General features: G+C 40.6%; 1 protein-coding gene across 1 annotated transcript; it reads left to right on the top strand.

Annotated features, from left to right (window-relative positions):
* The first annotated feature begins 468 nt into the window (after positions 1 to 468).
* LOC110965004 (G protein-activated inward rectifier potassium channel 1-like) lies at positions 469 to 15,562 on the top strand. Its single transcript, XM_022213884.2, has 3 exons — positions 469 to 1,624; positions 11,473 to 11,689; positions 12,094 to 15,562. The coding sequence occupies exons 1-3, from the start codon at positions 956 to 958 to the stop codon at positions 12,756 to 12,758; spliced, it is 1,551 nt and encodes a 516-aa protein (XP_022069576.1). The 5' UTR covers positions 469 to 955; the 3' UTR covers positions 12,759 to 15,562.
* The last annotated feature ends 2,966 nt before the right edge of the window (positions 15,563 to 18,528 follow it).

The raw sequence follows: 18,528 nt of genomic DNA, 5'->3' as shown, positions 1-18,528 counted from the left end.
TTTTTTTCCCCACCAAAAATGTGCTAAGATTTCCAAAAAATGTTGAAAATGTGGACATCAGAAGTTTTCACTGTGAATATATATATATATATATATATATTTTTCTTCAACATTTTCAAACTTTAAAACGGGTCAATTTTGACCCACAGGACAACACCAGGGTTAAAACTCCTAACACGCAGTTATTTGCACTACCTCAGGTTTACTTCCACTGCTGTGACACTAGGGGGAACTAAATAGCCTTCAACATCCAGCCAAAGTACAAATAATAACCTAGTTTCATTGTGAAATGTTTCCCTCTAGATAGGCTGATTGATTATTTGGTAATGAGAAAATAAAGAGAAATTTGTAGGGGAAAAAAAGAGAAACTTAAAGGCATTTTGCTGTGCTCTTTGGCAGATGCATTCACCTGATTGGGTAAAAGCCCTGAAATATTCCTTCCCACCCCTCCTCCCCACACATCAGCTCCTCCACCCCTCCCCTGGAAGTGAAATTTGCCCCCCTGTGCTGCAGTTCTCTACAGTCTTTCCTCTGAAGTCATGGTCACTCCTACAGCAGCGTGTTCCCTCAGGTAGCAGTGCGCCCTGCGTCCTGCTCTTCACTCTCAGCTTTATCGAACACAGCAGCGGATCGACACAGGCTTTGAATACAGCTTTTCAAATACAGATTCAGCTCGAAATGCTATTTTTTGTGGATATTTTCCCCCTGCATGATTGAGACCTGCAAAAAAAGTTGGCACTTGCCGGAGACTCCGTGCGTAAAGGGACCGGGTCTGAATCATGCATTGCGCAGAATCTCTGCTCACTTAATTTACAGGAGAGAGGAGCATCTCCATCTCACAGGATGCGAGTGGGGCGCTGAATGTTGTCGCGTGGTTTTAGGGCACCGAACTTGCGCAAAGAGCCTGATTCTGCACAAGTATTGATCGTCTGTGGAGAGTCAGTGATTTGACACCATGGCAGCACTACGGAGGAAATTTGGCGAGGACTACCAGGTGGTGAACACCAACCGGAGCATGACTTTTTCTGCGCCGGTGAAGAGGAAGAGGCAGCGGTTTGTGGAGAAGAACGGCCGCTGCAACGTCCAGCACGGTAACCTTGGCGGGGAGACGAGCAGGTACATCTCCGATCTGTTCACCACGCTGGTGGACCTCAAGTGGCGATGGAACCTGCTCATCTTCATCCTCACTTACACAGTCGCGTGGCTGGTCATGGCTTCCATGTGGTGGGTGATCGCCTACATCCGCGGCGACCTGAGCCACGGCGGCCACGACTCGTCCTACACCCCGTGCGTCGCCAACGTGTACAACTTTCCCTCCGCGTTCCTGTTTTTCATCGAGACAGAGGCGACCATCGGCTACGGAACCCGCTACATCACGGAGAAGTGTCCCGAGGGCATCATCCTGTTCCTCTTCCAGTCGCTGCTGGGCTCCATCGTGGACGCCTTCCTCATCGGCTGCATGTTCATCAAGATGTCGCAGCCCAAGAAGCGCGCCGAGACGCTCATGTTCAGCCAGGACGCGGTCATCTCGCAGCGGGACGGAAAGTTGTGCCTCATGTTCCGAGTGGGGAACCTGCGCAACAGCCACATGGTGTCCGCGCAGATCAGGTGCAAACTCATCAAGGTAGGCTACAGGTTGGACCAGATCCAGCTGCTGAGCGCAAAAAAAAAAAAGCTATCCAAAAGAACCGCTGCGCCATTTCAACTCTTGGAATGTCATTATCAGGGCTAATTGTGAGCCACTTAATTTGCTCTGAAATTGCTCATTATGTGTTCTGAGTGCGTTTCAAGTCATGCATTCAGTTTCCATTCATCTCCAGAATTGACTGCATTCCCTGAGGTTTTCAGCAACTCCATCATAATGTGTATTTTAATGACTTTACCCCCTGCAGCATCTACTTTTAGTGCTGGATTCACCTTGTGTGTGTTTGTGCTGCCCTCCCTTCTTTACTTCTCAGCTGCTGAGTCCTGATACACTCAGGGTCATCACAAACTGCGCTCCCTCAGTCAGCAGAATGGCTGTCAATGGGCTGTATATCCAAGTTCTTCCTCTGCTTCAACCGTCCACGGATGAAATAAATGTCCCCAGGGGGACAGTTTAAGTGGGAAACTATGCCTATTGATTAAAAGATCAATTGAGTCAATTCCTACAGTTAGTGAGCCACAATGTGTTGAATTCCCAAGGCCACTCTTTCCTAAAGATAAAGATGCTACTAATCTGAAGCACCAAGAGCTGACAGTGATGCTGCTTTTTATGGGGCACATGCTGGTTTCAGAGCTGAAAACATCCCGAGGATGAAAGCAGAGCCGAGGCAGCTGCTGGCGGCTATGATAAACGAGAAACCGTGTCGTGCAACTTTGCAAATGAACTAAAACTGCAGTGTCAAACAGCGTTTTCCAAGTTGCACCTTGTCAGGAGAATATGTTTGTCATGCAAGTCCCCTGAATATTATTTTCTTTGTTCTCTGCAGGATTTATGAGTTTCTTATTTCCACGATTCATGACATTGTTTGTTTGAGCCCTGCATTAGTTCAATATAGGACTGTTCACCAGTCAGGTCAAACCCTAGATGTCTAAAGGGCAGTGCTGCTTTGTTGTGACAGGCAGAGTCAGCCGTGGTTTTGTCATCTGTGTGGAGTAGCGTGATGCTCTCAAGTAACAGTTTACTTTCTGGACCTCGAGGCAGAGCCGCCAGTATGTTGCCATCACCCTTAGCGCGTCAACGTGGCTACACTTAATGCCTTAATTTGCAAATGATATCATTTAAAGTAATGTTTTATGTTCAAACCGCAGTTGAAAGAAAAAACTGAAATGTTGTCCATTAGAGAAATAAAAGTCACTCAACACATTAAAAGCCACGATTAAATGACTTATTACGGCTGCTCTCTTCAGGATGATTTTATATTTCATTACGTTATCTTTTGTCCCTTAATTAACAGCCGAGTGAGGCAAAGAGAAATATGGCGTCTTGATTGCACTTCATCAACAAAGCATCACAGAGGAATAGTCGTAAAAAAAAGGCACTATCATCAACTTTTCTCCTTCCACAGAGGACAACAGTTAAACTCAGACAGCTCTGTAGTAGTTGTCTCTAATGCATTCGGCTCTGTTTGAAAGAACAGAATGAAAGCAGTAATAACCCCCCTGGACTGTAATGGTTTGACCTCTGTCAGATTTTTCTCCACAAGCAGGATGCCGATATTATACACAACGCAGTGTTAGAAGTGCCTCCTTTAATGGCACACGGAGCCTCTATAGGATTATTATTATTAAGGAGGAATTGTTGTAATGATTTAAAATATGGTGTGTTTAGGATACTATAATGCAGAGTAGGAGCAGTTTGAGCTGAAATGTCTCACATAATCAGCTCTGATTTGTAGCATTCAAAGCAGAAAACGCTGCAAGAACAGCCGTTGCAGGTTGAGATCCGGTGTTTTCACAGCACAGAAAGCTAACCCAGCGCTGCCTTTACCTCTCAGGTTTAAGGAATGAAGTTGTGCAACATGATGATTGCGAAACAAACTACGAACATTTGTCGTGTGAGGTGCTCTGACTCATCTGTTTTCCTGTAGTTTTAGGCTTTCTGCCAGAAATCAGTTAACATTTATGTGATGATTCTGATCTGGGAATTCTGCCAGTGTATAATGATTTTTTTAAATGATCACTAAATTGTCAGTTCAAGACACAACTATTCATATGTCGGTGGAAGGTCAGACATCCAGGACATCTTAATCATCAGCTAAAAAGCGTTAGTTATGCCCAGAGGACAGGCAGCTAACAACCACAGTGTGTTTTCTGAGTTTGCTTTTATCTTTTATGCAGCTTCGAGGACAATATCTCAAAACAGATGCAGGAAGTTGTAACATTTTAAGATCAAGCTTCTGTTTTCTTTGGATTCCGGATTAACTCTGCTGTTAAAACCGTGTTCAGGGCTGCTGCACTGTTGTTTAGAGCCCATAAAGCTATGTCAGTGTGGTGTCAGACTGCACAGAGGCGTACTTTGGAGTAAATTGGTTTTACATCACCCCGTAGTACTACACCTGCACTGTGGAAACAATGTCCTGGCTTGTGTTCAGGTAACATTCAGCTCAAGGTCACTGTCAGACGGGTTGCTCACAACGCTAACTGGAGAAATGAGGCATGCTGCAGTAAATGATGGAGCTGTGTAAACGCACTGTGACACGGCAGCAGCAGTCAATTACTGGGAGAGTCGAGGATTGGTCTGGGCTGTAAATTCTGATGGGACCTGGATACTCGGGATTGCAGTAAAAAGTGAAGTTGGTATCTGTGTAGTAAGAACCTCGCATAAGCACGTTAGGGTGACGCATATTTTGGTGCAGGATTTAAACTCTTCAACTTTATTTTGCTCAAAATTTTACATAACAATGCAGGAAACAGGGATAGGACATTTTTACTGCCTGCATGTGTCTTCTGGCTATTAATGCTAGAGTCGGCCTTGATCTGCTCGAGTTCCCCAGAATAACGTTTTCTGAAATGTTTAGTATGAAACTATGCGCTCAGCACACCGGCTGACTCTTTGTAATCCATTTATCACCTTCTAGCATCTGTTTAGGTGCTGCTGCTGGCCTCCAATTAGTGGGATTTTCCTGTGATATATATGTGTGTATGCATAGACAAAAATGTTTGCCCACATTATTTTTATCAGTTAAAGGTTTGAGGACTGAAATAACACAGAAGAGCTGTGAAGTGACAGGAAGCACAAAGTGTTTGCAAATCTTTAAATGTGTCCTTTCATGATATATTCTCAGTGTGGCTTAAAGCTGGGGTAAGCAATATTTTTGGGGGGCATCATTAGGAAAAAACTTCATTATGATCTTTCAGGATATTGCAATTCAAGTGTTCTGAGAGGAAACTAGTGCTGTTTCTAGGCTTTAGAAACTCTAGTGCATGACTTCAGATGTCAATCAGGTTTTGTTTTTTTTTAAAATGCAGACGCACAAGTATGTCCCTTTAAATGGAGGAAAGCCTGATTCAACGGCAATAAAACTTATCTGAGCACTGGGCAACAACAGCAACAGCATTCATGTGGTGAGAGAAGATTATAAAAGGTGGCATTTTCAATTTCTAGTGTTATTTTGTTGAATTTTTCATCCTTTTTCAGATTTCTGCTTGTCTCAATGATGTACCAGCCATTTAACTTTATGGTATGGCCACTAGTTTTAGTCATTTCAGATTTTTGGTGGCAAATCTGAAGACAAAAAAAAAAACTTTAATAATGCAAAACTCAGCTGAATTCAGCAGCTTTATTTTTGGATTTCCATCATGTTCGATGTCACACATTGCAAAGCTTTGACCTTTATCGTTAACATTTGTTACTCAGTGTTTCACAAAACACATGCTGGGAGTTGTACTACAGATTATTTATGGGAAAATGAACCTCCAGAATCGGGGACGCCCAAAATAGCGGCTCCCACTTTGCAGCGCTATAAGTCACCGGATTGGAAAATGTCTCAAGTAACTGCTGGGAAGAATTGAGAAATATTTAAAGGCACTTGGCAAAAAATTGATTTCGATATAGCCGCAGTCCAATGAACAAGGACGATTGTGTCATTTGACAGTTGTTTTTTTTTTCCATTAGATGCTATTTTTCGTGTAATGAGATCCTCATCTTGCGCCCACACACAGCAAATTTTATCATCAGCAGAAAAACTGTTCCCCGGCAGGATGACACACTATATCCATAATGCATATTAACTTAAAAACATAAAAGTCCTTGAATTTCCATAAATATTAATGCAGCATCCGTTAATAAATCTATAAAATGCAGAGGTGCACTGACCCCTGCAGCATCAGTGAAATATGGTTTAAAAAAAAAAAAAAAAAGAGAAATATGTTTGCATCTGGTTAGCCAACTATGCATGGAGGCAACGTGCTCATCCATGCATGAAAAAAATAAATTGCTCAGACACAGAAGCAGCGTGGCAAACAAAAAATACACAGAGGGAAGAGAGTGACAGCTGGGCGGTGCTCGTCAGTGTCAACAGAAGCTCGTCTCAGTAGGTCGGTCTATAGCAGGAGATAAACGATAAGAGCTCGCAGCAGATAGACGGGCACAGATGTCAACATGACTCGCCATATCTCCCACTGCTCGACTCTGGCGGAAGGGGAGAAAAAGCAGGGGAAAGAAGAGACTGAAAGAGAGACAGCTGAATTGGCTATAATGCTACTGTTGGGAGATTGGAAATGGCAGCTCCGATGTGACATGTGTGCGTTACGTTTGATGCCAAAGCTCAAAGGTTCAAGTTGGACATATGCGCACACTGACATAAACACACAAAGAGAAATGCATGCACACATTCTTCTTTATTATCACTGTTTGGGTTTCTCATACACACACACACACACACTCTCTCTCTGAGAAGGAAGGAAGTGAGTCACCGGGGAAAGGGTCTGCTTTCACTCAACCTGGATCTCAGGTGGTAAATTAAGCACTCTTGCTATATTAGGTCCTCTTCTAAGGGCCATTAATTTTTCCCTTGTGGCACTGACTGTTTAGCTGAACTCAGGGAACACACAAGGCTTTCACCTTGTTAAAACCTTTCAGTGTCAGGCAGGTTTCCCGTTTCCTTGCTGGAGGTATAATTTTCTTGCTACACTTCGGTGCTAGTCAATGGAGCAGTGAACAGTATCTTAAAATCAGCAGCTTCACTTTCATAACTAGAACGTCTCTGATGTGTGACTTCTCAGGAAATTGGTTTCCAATCTTATTGACTTGTGTGAGCTTTGCTGACAATTGGCACACCTGGCTGCACTATGTCAGAGACAATTTACTTAGCCTACAATTTATTTTTCAATGATTGGAGGGAACAAAAATAAATGAATACATCTTGTAAATATGACAGGCTTTTCTAAAGTGATTTGATATGCTCCTTCTCTTTACCGGAGGAAGCATTTCCAGGAGAGAAGAGATCAGATTTCTTATTTTCAATGGGAAAATTAATTGCATTACCACCATCATTGTATTACACACCTGTATTTAAATGTATTAAAATCACAAGCGTTGCCTGTTTTTTGACACCTTCAGGTCTAAGAGAAGCTGCTGAAGGATGGGGACAAGAAGCTCAAAATTACGATTTAAGTAGAGACAATGCACTGGTAAATATCAAATACAAATTTAAAGTGCCTGAAGGAACATCAATATGCTAATCTATGCTAATCCCGTATGCACATGAGACACAATAAAATAGTGACTTTATTACACATTTAAAGGAAGAGTTTGGAAAGAGTTCAGGAAATATTCTTATTTGTTTAACATTAGATCAGAAGATTAATTAACTGTTCGTTAATATAAGACTAAAACTAGCCGCCTGTTAACTTAGCCTAGCAAAAAGTCTGGAAGCAGCTATCCTGGCTCTGTCTGAAGATAGAGAAATGTTTTTGGATGTCTTAATTTGTCACTTAACTAAACATTTAGTGAGTTTAAAGTCTCAATTGCTATTTTAAAGACTTTTTGAATACAGCATGAAGTTGATGATAAAAATAGACAATAATGCTGTGTAGGTTTTAAGGCTGCCTTGTAATTGACAGGTTGCTACCGTGTGACAGTGCATTGGGTCCTCCAGCCCTAGTGTCAAATCCACCCCTCATTTGTCATGTCTGATTTGCAAAAACCAAGATGTTCCACCAAATAAAACCATGTCAGATAACATTCAGGCTAAAAATCCACTTGGAAAGGGTGTAGGTACTCAGTTACACGAGGACATTTTTCATCTGAATTGCCCCTCTTTATCAATAATGAAGGACTTGCAGGAAAAGGATATAAATTTGCAGCTGGATAAGAAAACATTCGATTCAGTTCTGAACAGGGTCCATTCCTCATTTACATGTGCATGACACAGATTCCTACAGTCTGTCCCTACCCTACACTATACTGAAGAAAAATTTGATTGAAGCTGATGTGAACTCCATGTGGAACTCCTCCCCACACTTTAGGACTGACTTTATAAGTACTGTCGAAATGTACTCTAAACTCTCTAAAAGGTATTTGACATCCCTTTCAATCATTCAGTCGCCACTGATGGCTGTATTTGGGGAGGTTTCTGGGAAAGCTAACATTTCAGAGTATACATTAAATATGTTGCTTATACATCTCTGATTGCAAAGTAGAGAGATGAAACACCACCCACCTATACTCATCGGATTAGAGATCCAATGCAGTTTTTACAACTAGAGCAAGTCAGATCCCCTCTGATGGGATCTATACCGATAAATTCTGGCAGCTACTCATCTCACACATCAAGAACTGCAAACTGGATGTGACATTTTGAGATGACTGTGTCTGAACTTGAGTATAGCTGAAATGTGTAATATGTCTGATATTATCTGATGCAAGTGGCCACAGAATGAAGTCTATCATATGTGTAAAGCTAGTATTTTACATTATTTTGTTTGCTTTTTCATGACGTCCTTTATTTAATTTTATTATTACTCATATGTTTTCACTCTGGGTTCTCTGTTACATCAGTAATGCATTAAACACTTATGTGTCATACATTTCTATTTAAAAACTAGTAGTCCACAAACCAATGGCTGACGACATGAATGTAACTTTATACTTAAAGCGATATTACATTTAAATCTCATCAAGAAAGTGAATACTGTTTTCCAAAGTGTCAAACAATGCAATCCTATAAGCTGGGATTCAGACAGAATGGCGGTTTGTTGTTTGTGGTCAAAGAAATATGATCCAGGAAGTCCAGTAGAGTAAACAGATTAATGCATTTAAAGCTTATCAGTAGCCAAAACAATTCACATTGGTTTGACACACAGATACTGACTCTGGAAAGCATCACGAAAGGAAAACAGGACACTTCTCGGAATATGTGCTTGTATTTGATTGAACAGCTCAGCATCGTGGTAAACGACTTTGTGTTGCAGCTAACTTTAGCCCGAGATGTTTTACCGGAGTCACCTTTGTTGGTTGGTAACCCAGACTGTGACTGTTGCAGTTTTACATCTTGTCCTTTTTGAAACACCAAAGAGAAGCTATAGCATTTTACTGATTCCAAGAACATACCCTGTGGACTGACAGATAAAAGGAACCGACAGCTTTTTAACAGCTTTTCTTTTTTTCATTTTTTTTTCTGTTTGGGCGTCCAAAACAGTGTTATGTAAAACATCCGTCTTCCTTGCTTTTTTGATTTAAATTCAGTGGACATGGAACATAGGCTGCCTGTCTGCGTATTGCGGGAGCACCCATCACTGATGCAGCATGATGGGTGACACTTTCCCCTCACGAAGGCGAGCCAGGGATCTGTGGGCACAGACATCTTCCTGTGAAATGTCACACCCCTCTGTCCTCAACATCACTGTGAATACAAATGACAGTCTGTTTGCCATCTGTGGACCAAGCGGCTCCTCACTCAAAGGCCCAGGGAGACGATTCTGCATGCAAGTTAGCATTAGACAACAAGGAGAACTTCTTGAACTGGAATATAATTTAGTTTAGGTCATAAAGGGTTTATTTAGAGGGGTTTTTGTTTTTATTCATGCTGTGTTTTTATCAGTTTTCATCTTTGGCTTTCTGGATTAAGTTTTCTTTTGTGCATCAGTTTCTTTTCCTCCAGTTCCTTCAGCTTCCTCTTTTTTTTTAAATTTAACACCTAAAAGAGTACTTTGCTTTATTAAGAGTAAGCAGCACTAGTTTCTTCTGCGTAATCTAATTTCACTTGTCTTCAAGGCCAGGGCGCTGCAGAGAGTTGCACTCTAATGTGCTGGCAATGAGGACATGTGTGCAAGGTGTCTTAAACAAATATTACCAATGCTGTCTGACAGATGTGGGAAAAGTGGTAGAACACCTTTATATTCAACTCAACCATCAACATTTTGTAGTGGTATTGCCTCTTGTGGGTGTATCAATGTCAGACTATTCTTTTTTGTCTATTTACATGTCAAAAAAACAATGCATTTCTCTTCCAACTCTGAAACAAATATTCCAGCCAACAAACTGTCAACGTAGACAATCAGGAGGATTCAGCTACTCCTTCCCACCTTACAAAATATGTAAGTCTGTCACGCAAACTAGCATTAGCAGCTGTCAGAGGTGCATATTCAAGTGCCATCATTTCACAGCAGCATCAGTATGATTGAGCCTGAGATCAGAGATAATTTTCTTTATCATCATCCCCTTCCTCTAAAAATAGGGATGATGGAAGCATTACCTCCAAGCTACAATCACTGTTACCTTATAGGCTTTGGCCTACCTGCTTTTTAACACTTAAACAACTCCCTCAACACCTCAACTTCCTCCCAGTCATCCCATTTCATAGAATACCATGCACGCATACAGTAGTTATAAGATATATTGGATAAAAATCGTCCACCAAAGAGATACGTACTGTCCAGCAGGGACAACATAAAGTCTGGCTGCCTGGCAAAGAACCTCTTTTACTAATCACCAGCCACCCAAAGGGTCTTCAAACCCCATAACTATGTGGATAAAGGCATTTACATTTTTTGAACAAGAGTGAGGGAGTGCCTTGAATTCTGGAGGGGTTACTTCCACTCTCTTGTCCATCTCAAACATCTGTTTTGTTGACCCTGCTTGTCCAGCTACACTGACTGTGCTCTTAAAGGAAAAGTTCGACATTTGTGGGAAATGCCTTTATTTGCTTTCTTAGCCAGTTAGATTAGAAGACGGGTATTGCTCTCATCCTGGTAAATACGAAGCCGGAGCCAGGAGACGGTTGCCATAGCTGAGACCAGAAACTTCCTAGAGTCTCTGTTGGTTGCCTGGCAACTGGTCCCATCCAAGAAATAGTCCAATCACAAATCGTCTTAAAACTGTGAATTGGCAGCATTTTTTTTACACTTTGGTTTTTGTTTGGTTTAAACCAAGAAGAATTAGCATGTAATTACTGGGCTTTAGAGATTCTGTTGCCTTTGAACAAAGAAAGTTTCCAGTCTTGTTGCTATAAGCCACCTGGCTGGTGGCCAGTTAGTTGGGTAAATATAAATACATGTCTACCCAGATATCTCAAATTGCAGGGTTACATTTTCATCTCATTTGCCTATTAAGTGGTGCAGTTTTTTATATTTTTTTCTCTATATCTGTGTGTGTATGTTTGCTGTAAGAACTATAATAAACTGACAGTTTGACGTAAAAATTTAATTAAAAAAAAATTCTTAGGGGCAGTTAAATTCTGATCACTTTGATTTTCAATCTGAATTTGTGAACCCTAAAAACAACTTTTTTTCCCCCAATTGCAGGGCTTTAAATACAAGTTAAGAATTTTGACATAAGCTTTTGCATACGTTTATCAAAAAGGTTTACAAAGTCAAATACTGGGTACATTTCATGATGAAGTAAACTCAAATAATTCTTGCTTTCTTCCACAACCCTGTGCACTGACCCTGTTGTGGAAGAAACAGTTAAAAGATTATCTAGAGTAATTGCTTTTTCTATGTAAATAGATAAATGTGTAAATATGTTCTGATTATTTTTGCTTCCAGTCCCGGCAGACTCCAGAGGGAGAGTTCCTGCCCCTGGACCAGTGTGAGCTGGACGTAGGCTTTGGGACGGGGGCGGACCAGCTCTTCTTGGTGTCGCCTCTAACCATCTGCCACGAGATCAACACCAACAGCCCGTTCTTCGATCTGTCGCAGCGCTCGCTCATGAACGAGCAGTTTGAGATTGTTGTTATTCTGGAGGGCATCGTGGAGACCACAGGTTTGAGCAAACTCTTGTTTCTGAATTTATTTATTGATTTTATGAATAATTTGGATAAGGGTTCCTGTCCCAAATCATTTGTTTCATCATCATATAGCCTGTGGCGTAGAGCGTTTCTCGGTAATATGAAATAAAATATTTAACAGAATGTTTAATTTCATGGTCTTTAATTATTCAATAGCGTACGCCTGTATCCATCTCTGTTGTATTTTTTCATGTCGCTGTCTTCCTTTTCCCTGAAGCAATTTTCATTCCTTCCTCCTGTCTGACTCTATGCCCATCTTTATTTTATAATCCACTTTCCACACTTTTCTTTGGAACATTACAGTGATTTTAGTTTTTTTAATCTTTTTCTTGATTGCATTTGAAATATAACGATACTCTATCTCTTCTGGCCATCGTAGGTATGACATGCCAGGCAAGGACATCTTACACTGAGGATGAAGTCTTGTGGGGTCATCGCTTCCTCCCCGTCATGTCACTGGAAGAGGGCTTCTTCAGAGTCGACTACTCCCAGTTCCACAACACCTTTGAGGTCCCTACTCCTCCCCATAGCGTCAAAGAGCAAGAGGAGAAGTCCTCATTGACATCGCCCAACCCTCTACCTGTTGCACCCACTCCTTCCTCGCCTTTGCTTGGCAACGGTGGCCGAGGAGGCCGCAGGGAAAGACTCCTGTCAGCTGACTATGCAGACCACGTGGAGGACCAAGCCTCCAGGCTGCCCAGCAAACTCCAGCGCATGAGCTCCACCAAGGAGGAGCTGCTCTGGAAGGGGCTGAAGACAGGGCCAGCGTTGCCTGGAGGGAAAGCCTCCAGCACGGGGGACCTGCCCCTTAGTATTCAGAGGCTGAGGTCCAGCTCCATCCCAGCTGTGAGGCATGGACAGCCAGAGGAGCAGGTCCAGCTGTTGTCCCTGGATGGAGAAGCAGAGGAGAGCGAGCTGGAAAAACATAGACAGCCAGCAGCCATTAGCACCATTGCTGCTCCAACATTTCAGATCCCCTCGGTGGGGAGTCGGCCAGAGGACAACCTGCCTCCCAAGCTGCGCAGAATGAATGCTGACCGCTGATTTCTGCAGTCGAAGCCACATTTAAGACAGAAAACACTTTGAAAACTGAATCAGGCTTGATGGGCATTGCATATAAATAAAGACAACTGTGATATAAGCTTTTTTTTCCCTGCAGGTTTTGTCCAGTATTTTACTTTTACTTATGGGCTCTCTACTTTGTTGTCCATTGCCACAAATAGAAGGACAACTACCAATAAGCCATCCATCCGCTCATACTGTGAGTCAGTTTTGATAGATCACCATCTGTGCCCCCCCACTGACTTCTAACACTTCTGTCCTTGTGCTTGTTTCTTTCATTTCTGTTCAGAGTCACATCAAAGACTTTCTAATTGTCTCAAACTATTGTACAAGTTTCTCAGTTGATCAAGCACCAAAGTGGCAGTTATAAACAAGACTGACCTGCACTGACCGTCTGCTAAACCTCACCTCTCTCTCTCTCTCTCTCTCTCTCTCTCTCTCCGAGAACAGTTATTGTCCAGTCCCTGCTTTAGCAAAGATAACCATGCATGGAAAGCCTGTCTAGCTTTGGACTTGTCCACACACTAAAGTGCAGTAAAGAGTGTTCAGGGTGGTGACTTTCTTTAGCTTTCCAAAAGGAAAAAACATTATGAAAAGTGTAAGAAAAAGATGGAGAAGTTTGTTCAGCTGCTTGAATGTAAGTCACAATTGGTAGCAAGTGCAGCTAACAAACTAAATACCAACAGCAAGAGCTTCATGTTCCATAGGCTGATACAAAGGACAACATCACGAACTAGTTTTACAGCCCCATTCAGGACTAACACGTACTGTTTCTGTACAATCCACAGTTCTATCTACTCATCCGCCACTGTTACCTGAGATAGTGTTAGCAGAAAAAAGGCCAGTAGGCATCCAAAAAGTAATTCTTCTTATAACGGTAAAGATGGAGTATGAGGTTCTAATCCACCACAGGTCTGGACAAATTCAGCAAAACATTCTTCACAATATGCTGCCTGTCCCTTCTGTGTGCACTGAAAATAATCAAATGCATTGAAAGCACTGGCTCAGTAAATGGGAAACAAATAGAGTGGCCTCTATGGATCCATACAACACTATTCTGGCATTATGTGCACGTTTATGCTTGAGTATATAAAATCTAACAAATGCTATAATTATCTACAGTCTTTCTCCAGGACTAACATACTAGATAAAAAAAAATACAGACAGGGTATAGAACAAAGTAATAGAATCATCTAATGTTTTTCTTTCGCACACTCTCTAGCTCTGCTCTGCCATACAAGAAAAACACAGTTCATGGTCTCCACATCTCTGTGCTGACTTTATAATCAAGCAGTGGAGGCGCATGTGGTTCTAGTTCTACTACAATGGGTACATGTCACATTGTCCTGCAGAACAGAAAAACAAACAGGGTGCCTGTGGATGTTTCTGTATGAATCATAAGCAAAAGCATAACTAAAAAGTCAAAAAAGTGTGGGAAAAAAAAGGAAGAACAAAATAATAATACTTGAGAAAACTGTATTTACTAGATTATCTACCATGAGCTGGAAAAAGAGGAAAATTCTAAGTAATTTTACTTAGAAAAACTTGGACCGTAATGGAAAGAAATGGCAGCAAGCATTGTGATTATAGTACACTGTATACCAGCAGATAAACCCAATGTGATGAAGCCCATTACTTCACACTTTCTACAGGATACAGCAGCTACGTACGGACTGAGCTGCAGGATTGTATCGGTGATTATTCCTGAGGTGTGCCAAACCCAGTGGGCGGACATAGCGCTGGGTTTATGGAGGATCTGGAACTTCCCACTGTGTTTGGGCACTGTCAATGGAAAGCATGTGGCTACAAATCAAAGCACATCCCAATTCCAGCACGACTGCTTTGATTACAACTCCTTTAACGATGAGATATAAAGGTGTGGATGACGCCCACGTACAGTCTCTCCTTGAAATAAGCATTTGTTTTGAGCATCATTCGTTTTCTTGGCACGTGTACAGTCGAACATGTGTGCAGTCTTAGGCAGATTATTGAAATTTACACCAGACTCTTGTGGACACTCAGATACGAAAAGCATTTCCATCCCATACATGTAGTATCCTATATGTAGCCGCCATGCACATATTTAAAACCTCTTTTGAGATCATTAGAAAAAGCTGGAAGTATTAAAAAGTCTGCCACAGAATCAGTTTTAAGCTAACTCACTAACATTAGCCTAATTATATGGCTAACGATGCACCTAGAAATGAGAAACCAGCTTTAGTCTACCTCTGTCTGTGAAATCAAGGACCCATTATTTGAAAATTAGCCAGAATTTTGGGCTGTAAAGCTGCCACCACTGTCACTATCAACTGCACGTAGAACGTACCAAAATGGAAGCTTGACAGGACTAGCAACAGTAACTCAGGGGGGTGGGGTTTAGTGCACGGTCAATCAACCTGAATTGTAAAAACAAAACAAAAAAAAAAGTAAAATTACAAAATCCTATTCAGGTTGATACACTATATTTATTTATCATTTGTACTGAATATTTGTTTATTTGAATGCTCATCTGAGTTGTATGTTTACTACTGTCAGATTTTAACTCTTTTTACCTCTCGGTGCAGTGTTTGCATCGGCCCGTCGTGCATGGGACAGCAAATGCAATCACAGATCAGTTTTGGACGACGGATGTTGTTTCATCACGAACTGATGTTACTAAAATGTAAAACAAATATCTGGGAATGCAGGGATGCTGACATCAGGGGATATGTGTATTATTGCCAATATAAAGGTAAGATTAAACTTCATATTGCAACTGCTGAACAATAAATTGTTTGAAAACACAACTGCTTCTAAATTCCTTGTAGAAAATGCTGCATCATATTTTCCGTGTGTTCGCCGACTGAATTCAACATCTACGGATATTTCAGCCTGCAGAGAGCATCAGTAGCTCATGTCGCCTGCTGCGATGGTTGAACCAGCATTCATCAAATATTAAAGCCTTAAATGTGAGTGTAAATCGGTTTTGGAACAAATTTTAGCAGGGCAGGAGTTCAGAGTAAACTCCAGTAGCAACTAACCTCTGGTTGGAAGGGTAACTGATTTTACTCCCTCCTCCGTTCACTTGAAATCAAAGCTCTTAACCTTTTCCTCCGACTGCAGCTTCAGCAAATCATTTCAGTTGCCTTCGGGCTGACATAAGTCACAGTGTTTGCCACTGTGCTTTAATTGTGCCTATCGAGACGAAAGTGCTGTGGAGGAAGATGATTTTCCAGACGTTACATATCCGAGGATGTCCGCAGCTAATTAGTCATACGTAAAAGAATAGCAAAAAAAAAAAAGAAATTTGATTACGTAACTTGTTGACAGCACCAAATGACCTCCATCCAGCTTAAGATAAAATTAACTCAGATAAACAATGAGGAGGAGAATAAATCACAAACCATTCCTCACGCAGACACAATACTGTATAATGAAGGATTCAACTGTAAGGGAGATCTGCTTTGCTCATTCCTCTATCATTAAATTGTTCTTGGTAAATGGATTAGTCGAATTTACATTCAATGGCACTTCCTTGGTGGAATGAAGGTCGCTACATCTATAAAAACAGGATACAGCATTCGCAAGCATGGGCTCATTTCATGTCTGAGCTGTGCTTTAACAGAGGAATTACATTAAATCAAAGCAGAAAGCCCTTGAATATAACTGAAATGTAAATATGCATGTTATGTTGAAGACGTGTCAACATGCTTACGCACGTCCTTGAACATCACAAGAAGCTGCATTCATAGGACAACAACACTTGAGTGGAAGGCTGAAATAGCATAAAAACAATGTGATAAATCTGCCTGACAAACACTGTGATGCAAACTGACCTGGACATATGAATGAACATAAATCCTGTGAATTTCTTAAGCATCTCCTATAAACTAGCAGCTCAACTACACTTACTAAAGTACTGTACTTGAGTTGAGCCGTGAGGAACTTGCCTGAGGACTTCTTTTTTTATACTACTTTAAACATCTGCTTCTCTCCATCCAGAGTTTTTACCATGGCATGTTTATTTCACTGCCACAGCTTACTTTTCAGATCGTACAAATGATAATTTGACCACAGCAGCAAATGAGATGCAAATGATTTGTTTACTCAAAATGAAAGGTATGAGGAGCATCTGGCAGACAGTGATGGTGGTGATGGCTTTTATTTACATATGAGGGGAAGAGAAATGTTTCAGGTCAGGATTAAAAAAAAAAAATCTCCAATATATGAAAAATCATGGATTTTTGTAAACTGAACTACCAAAAAGAACAGAGCAACCCCCAACAATTAGCTTTCTGTTGTCTTAAATTGTATAAAAGTCTGTAAATTTGTAGATATTTTACAGTATTCAATATTTTCCTGCTTTCTTAATATGAATTTATAAGTTAATTTAATCACAAAATTTATAAAACATGACATTAAACCCCTTTTTCTTACCATCCAACTTGGTGCAAAGACTTTAAAACAACATATTTTTTTAAAACTGCAAAGATGTGTTGCTCTGGAGGTTGAATCTTTCAGGTATGCTGCCCCGCTGCTGGAGGTCACGATGCTTTCATGGCCATTTTGTTTTTTACATTTTTAATTTTTAGACTAGAATTGAATAGAAAGCCTTTATTGTCACTGGAATCAGGATACAAGGATACGAGGATTTTTCCTCCTGAAGGGCTTTGCATAATTATTCATGAATAATTTCTTGATATTGTAAATTTTGATCTGAATAAATTCAACATTCAAAGTGTTTTAGAATCAACATAGGTGTGTACTTTGTCTTTCAAAATAAGAGTGTTATTTAATAATCTTGAGCATATTTTGACACTCTGTTGAAGGTGCTTGATTGTAATAGTTTCGTCCAAATCTGCAAATAAAAACTGTTTCACTGCAGAAACAAAATATTTTTAAAAATGAAAATGTTTCACTTTAAATTTATGGTTTTTGCTTGATAATCATTTTACCGTTGTTTAAAAATCATTAAAAAAATACTTATTGATCTCCTAATTACTGGTTTAACTTATGTCACTTTGACTACATTTCCTGAAAATGGTTCTGTAAAATTTAAAGTAACAACTACCAATAATTACATATTCTAAGAGTAGTGTTGACACTATGACACCGCTTTTACAGTCACATCCGTATATTATTAGATTATTTACTGATTCAACTGTCATGTGAGCTTTATTTTTTAATGCTTTACATGGCTGAAGTGGAGCTTTTTAAATCATTTACAGATGTGTGGGACTTTAAACTTTAACATGTACATAAATATAAAATCATAGCCTGCAAAATAGCTAGCAGCTACCATATAAATGTAGTGGAATAAACAGTACCATACTGCTTTTTAACTTTGTTCCTGGGTACAGGGATGGAGGAAGCAGTAACTGTCCACCGCGGAATATTTTTAACACTACCCAAGGGAACATATTCAAGGCCAGATTTTACCATTTTAAGGAAAAACAAGGTTTATGTAAAAACATGCAGCTGTATCCCATTAAAGTACAAGGGTTGTATTCCTGTGCTGTCAGATACACCGACATCAGGTGTAGTCAGATAATGTTCATTTTATGTTTATATTTTGACATTTAAATGAGAGATTTTCACAAATACACAAAAGAAGTCAAAACCATGAATCTGTGTTTACAAAAAGTCCTTTATCGAAACTCTTGCATACAGCAGCTTGAATCATTGTCATGTCAGTCTAAAGTTCCATTTGTATACTGCCATAGAGGTAGATGTGGGTGCAGAGCATGACTCTGTGGGCTCTGTATGTCGGCAT

Source organism: Acanthochromis polyacanthus, chromosome 19, assembly GCF_021347895.1.
Source record: "Acanthochromis polyacanthus isolate Apoly-LR-REF ecotype Palm Island chromosome 19, KAUST_Apoly_ChrSc, whole genome shotgun sequence".
In the NCBI taxonomy this organism is placed as follows: Eukaryota; Metazoa; Chordata; class Actinopteri; family Pomacentridae; genus Acanthochromis; species Acanthochromis polyacanthus.
This window is presented reverse-complemented; position numbering and strand designations above follow the sequence as displayed.

Bases quoted from the DNA above. Each gene is read 5' to 3' on its own strand.
- LOC110965004 (XM_022213884.2), top strand. From the start codon at position 956: ATGGCAGCACTACGGAGGAAATTTGGCGAGGACTACCAGGTGGTGAAC. The intron at 1,625-11,472 runs GTAGGCTACAGG...TTTTGCTTCCAG, and splicing joins TCAGGTGCAAACTCATCAAG to TCCCGGCAGACTCCAGAGGG. The intron at 11,690-12,093 runs GTTTGAGCAAAC...TGGCCATCGTAG, and splicing joins GGGCATCGTGGAGACCACAG to GTATGACATGCCAGGCAAGG.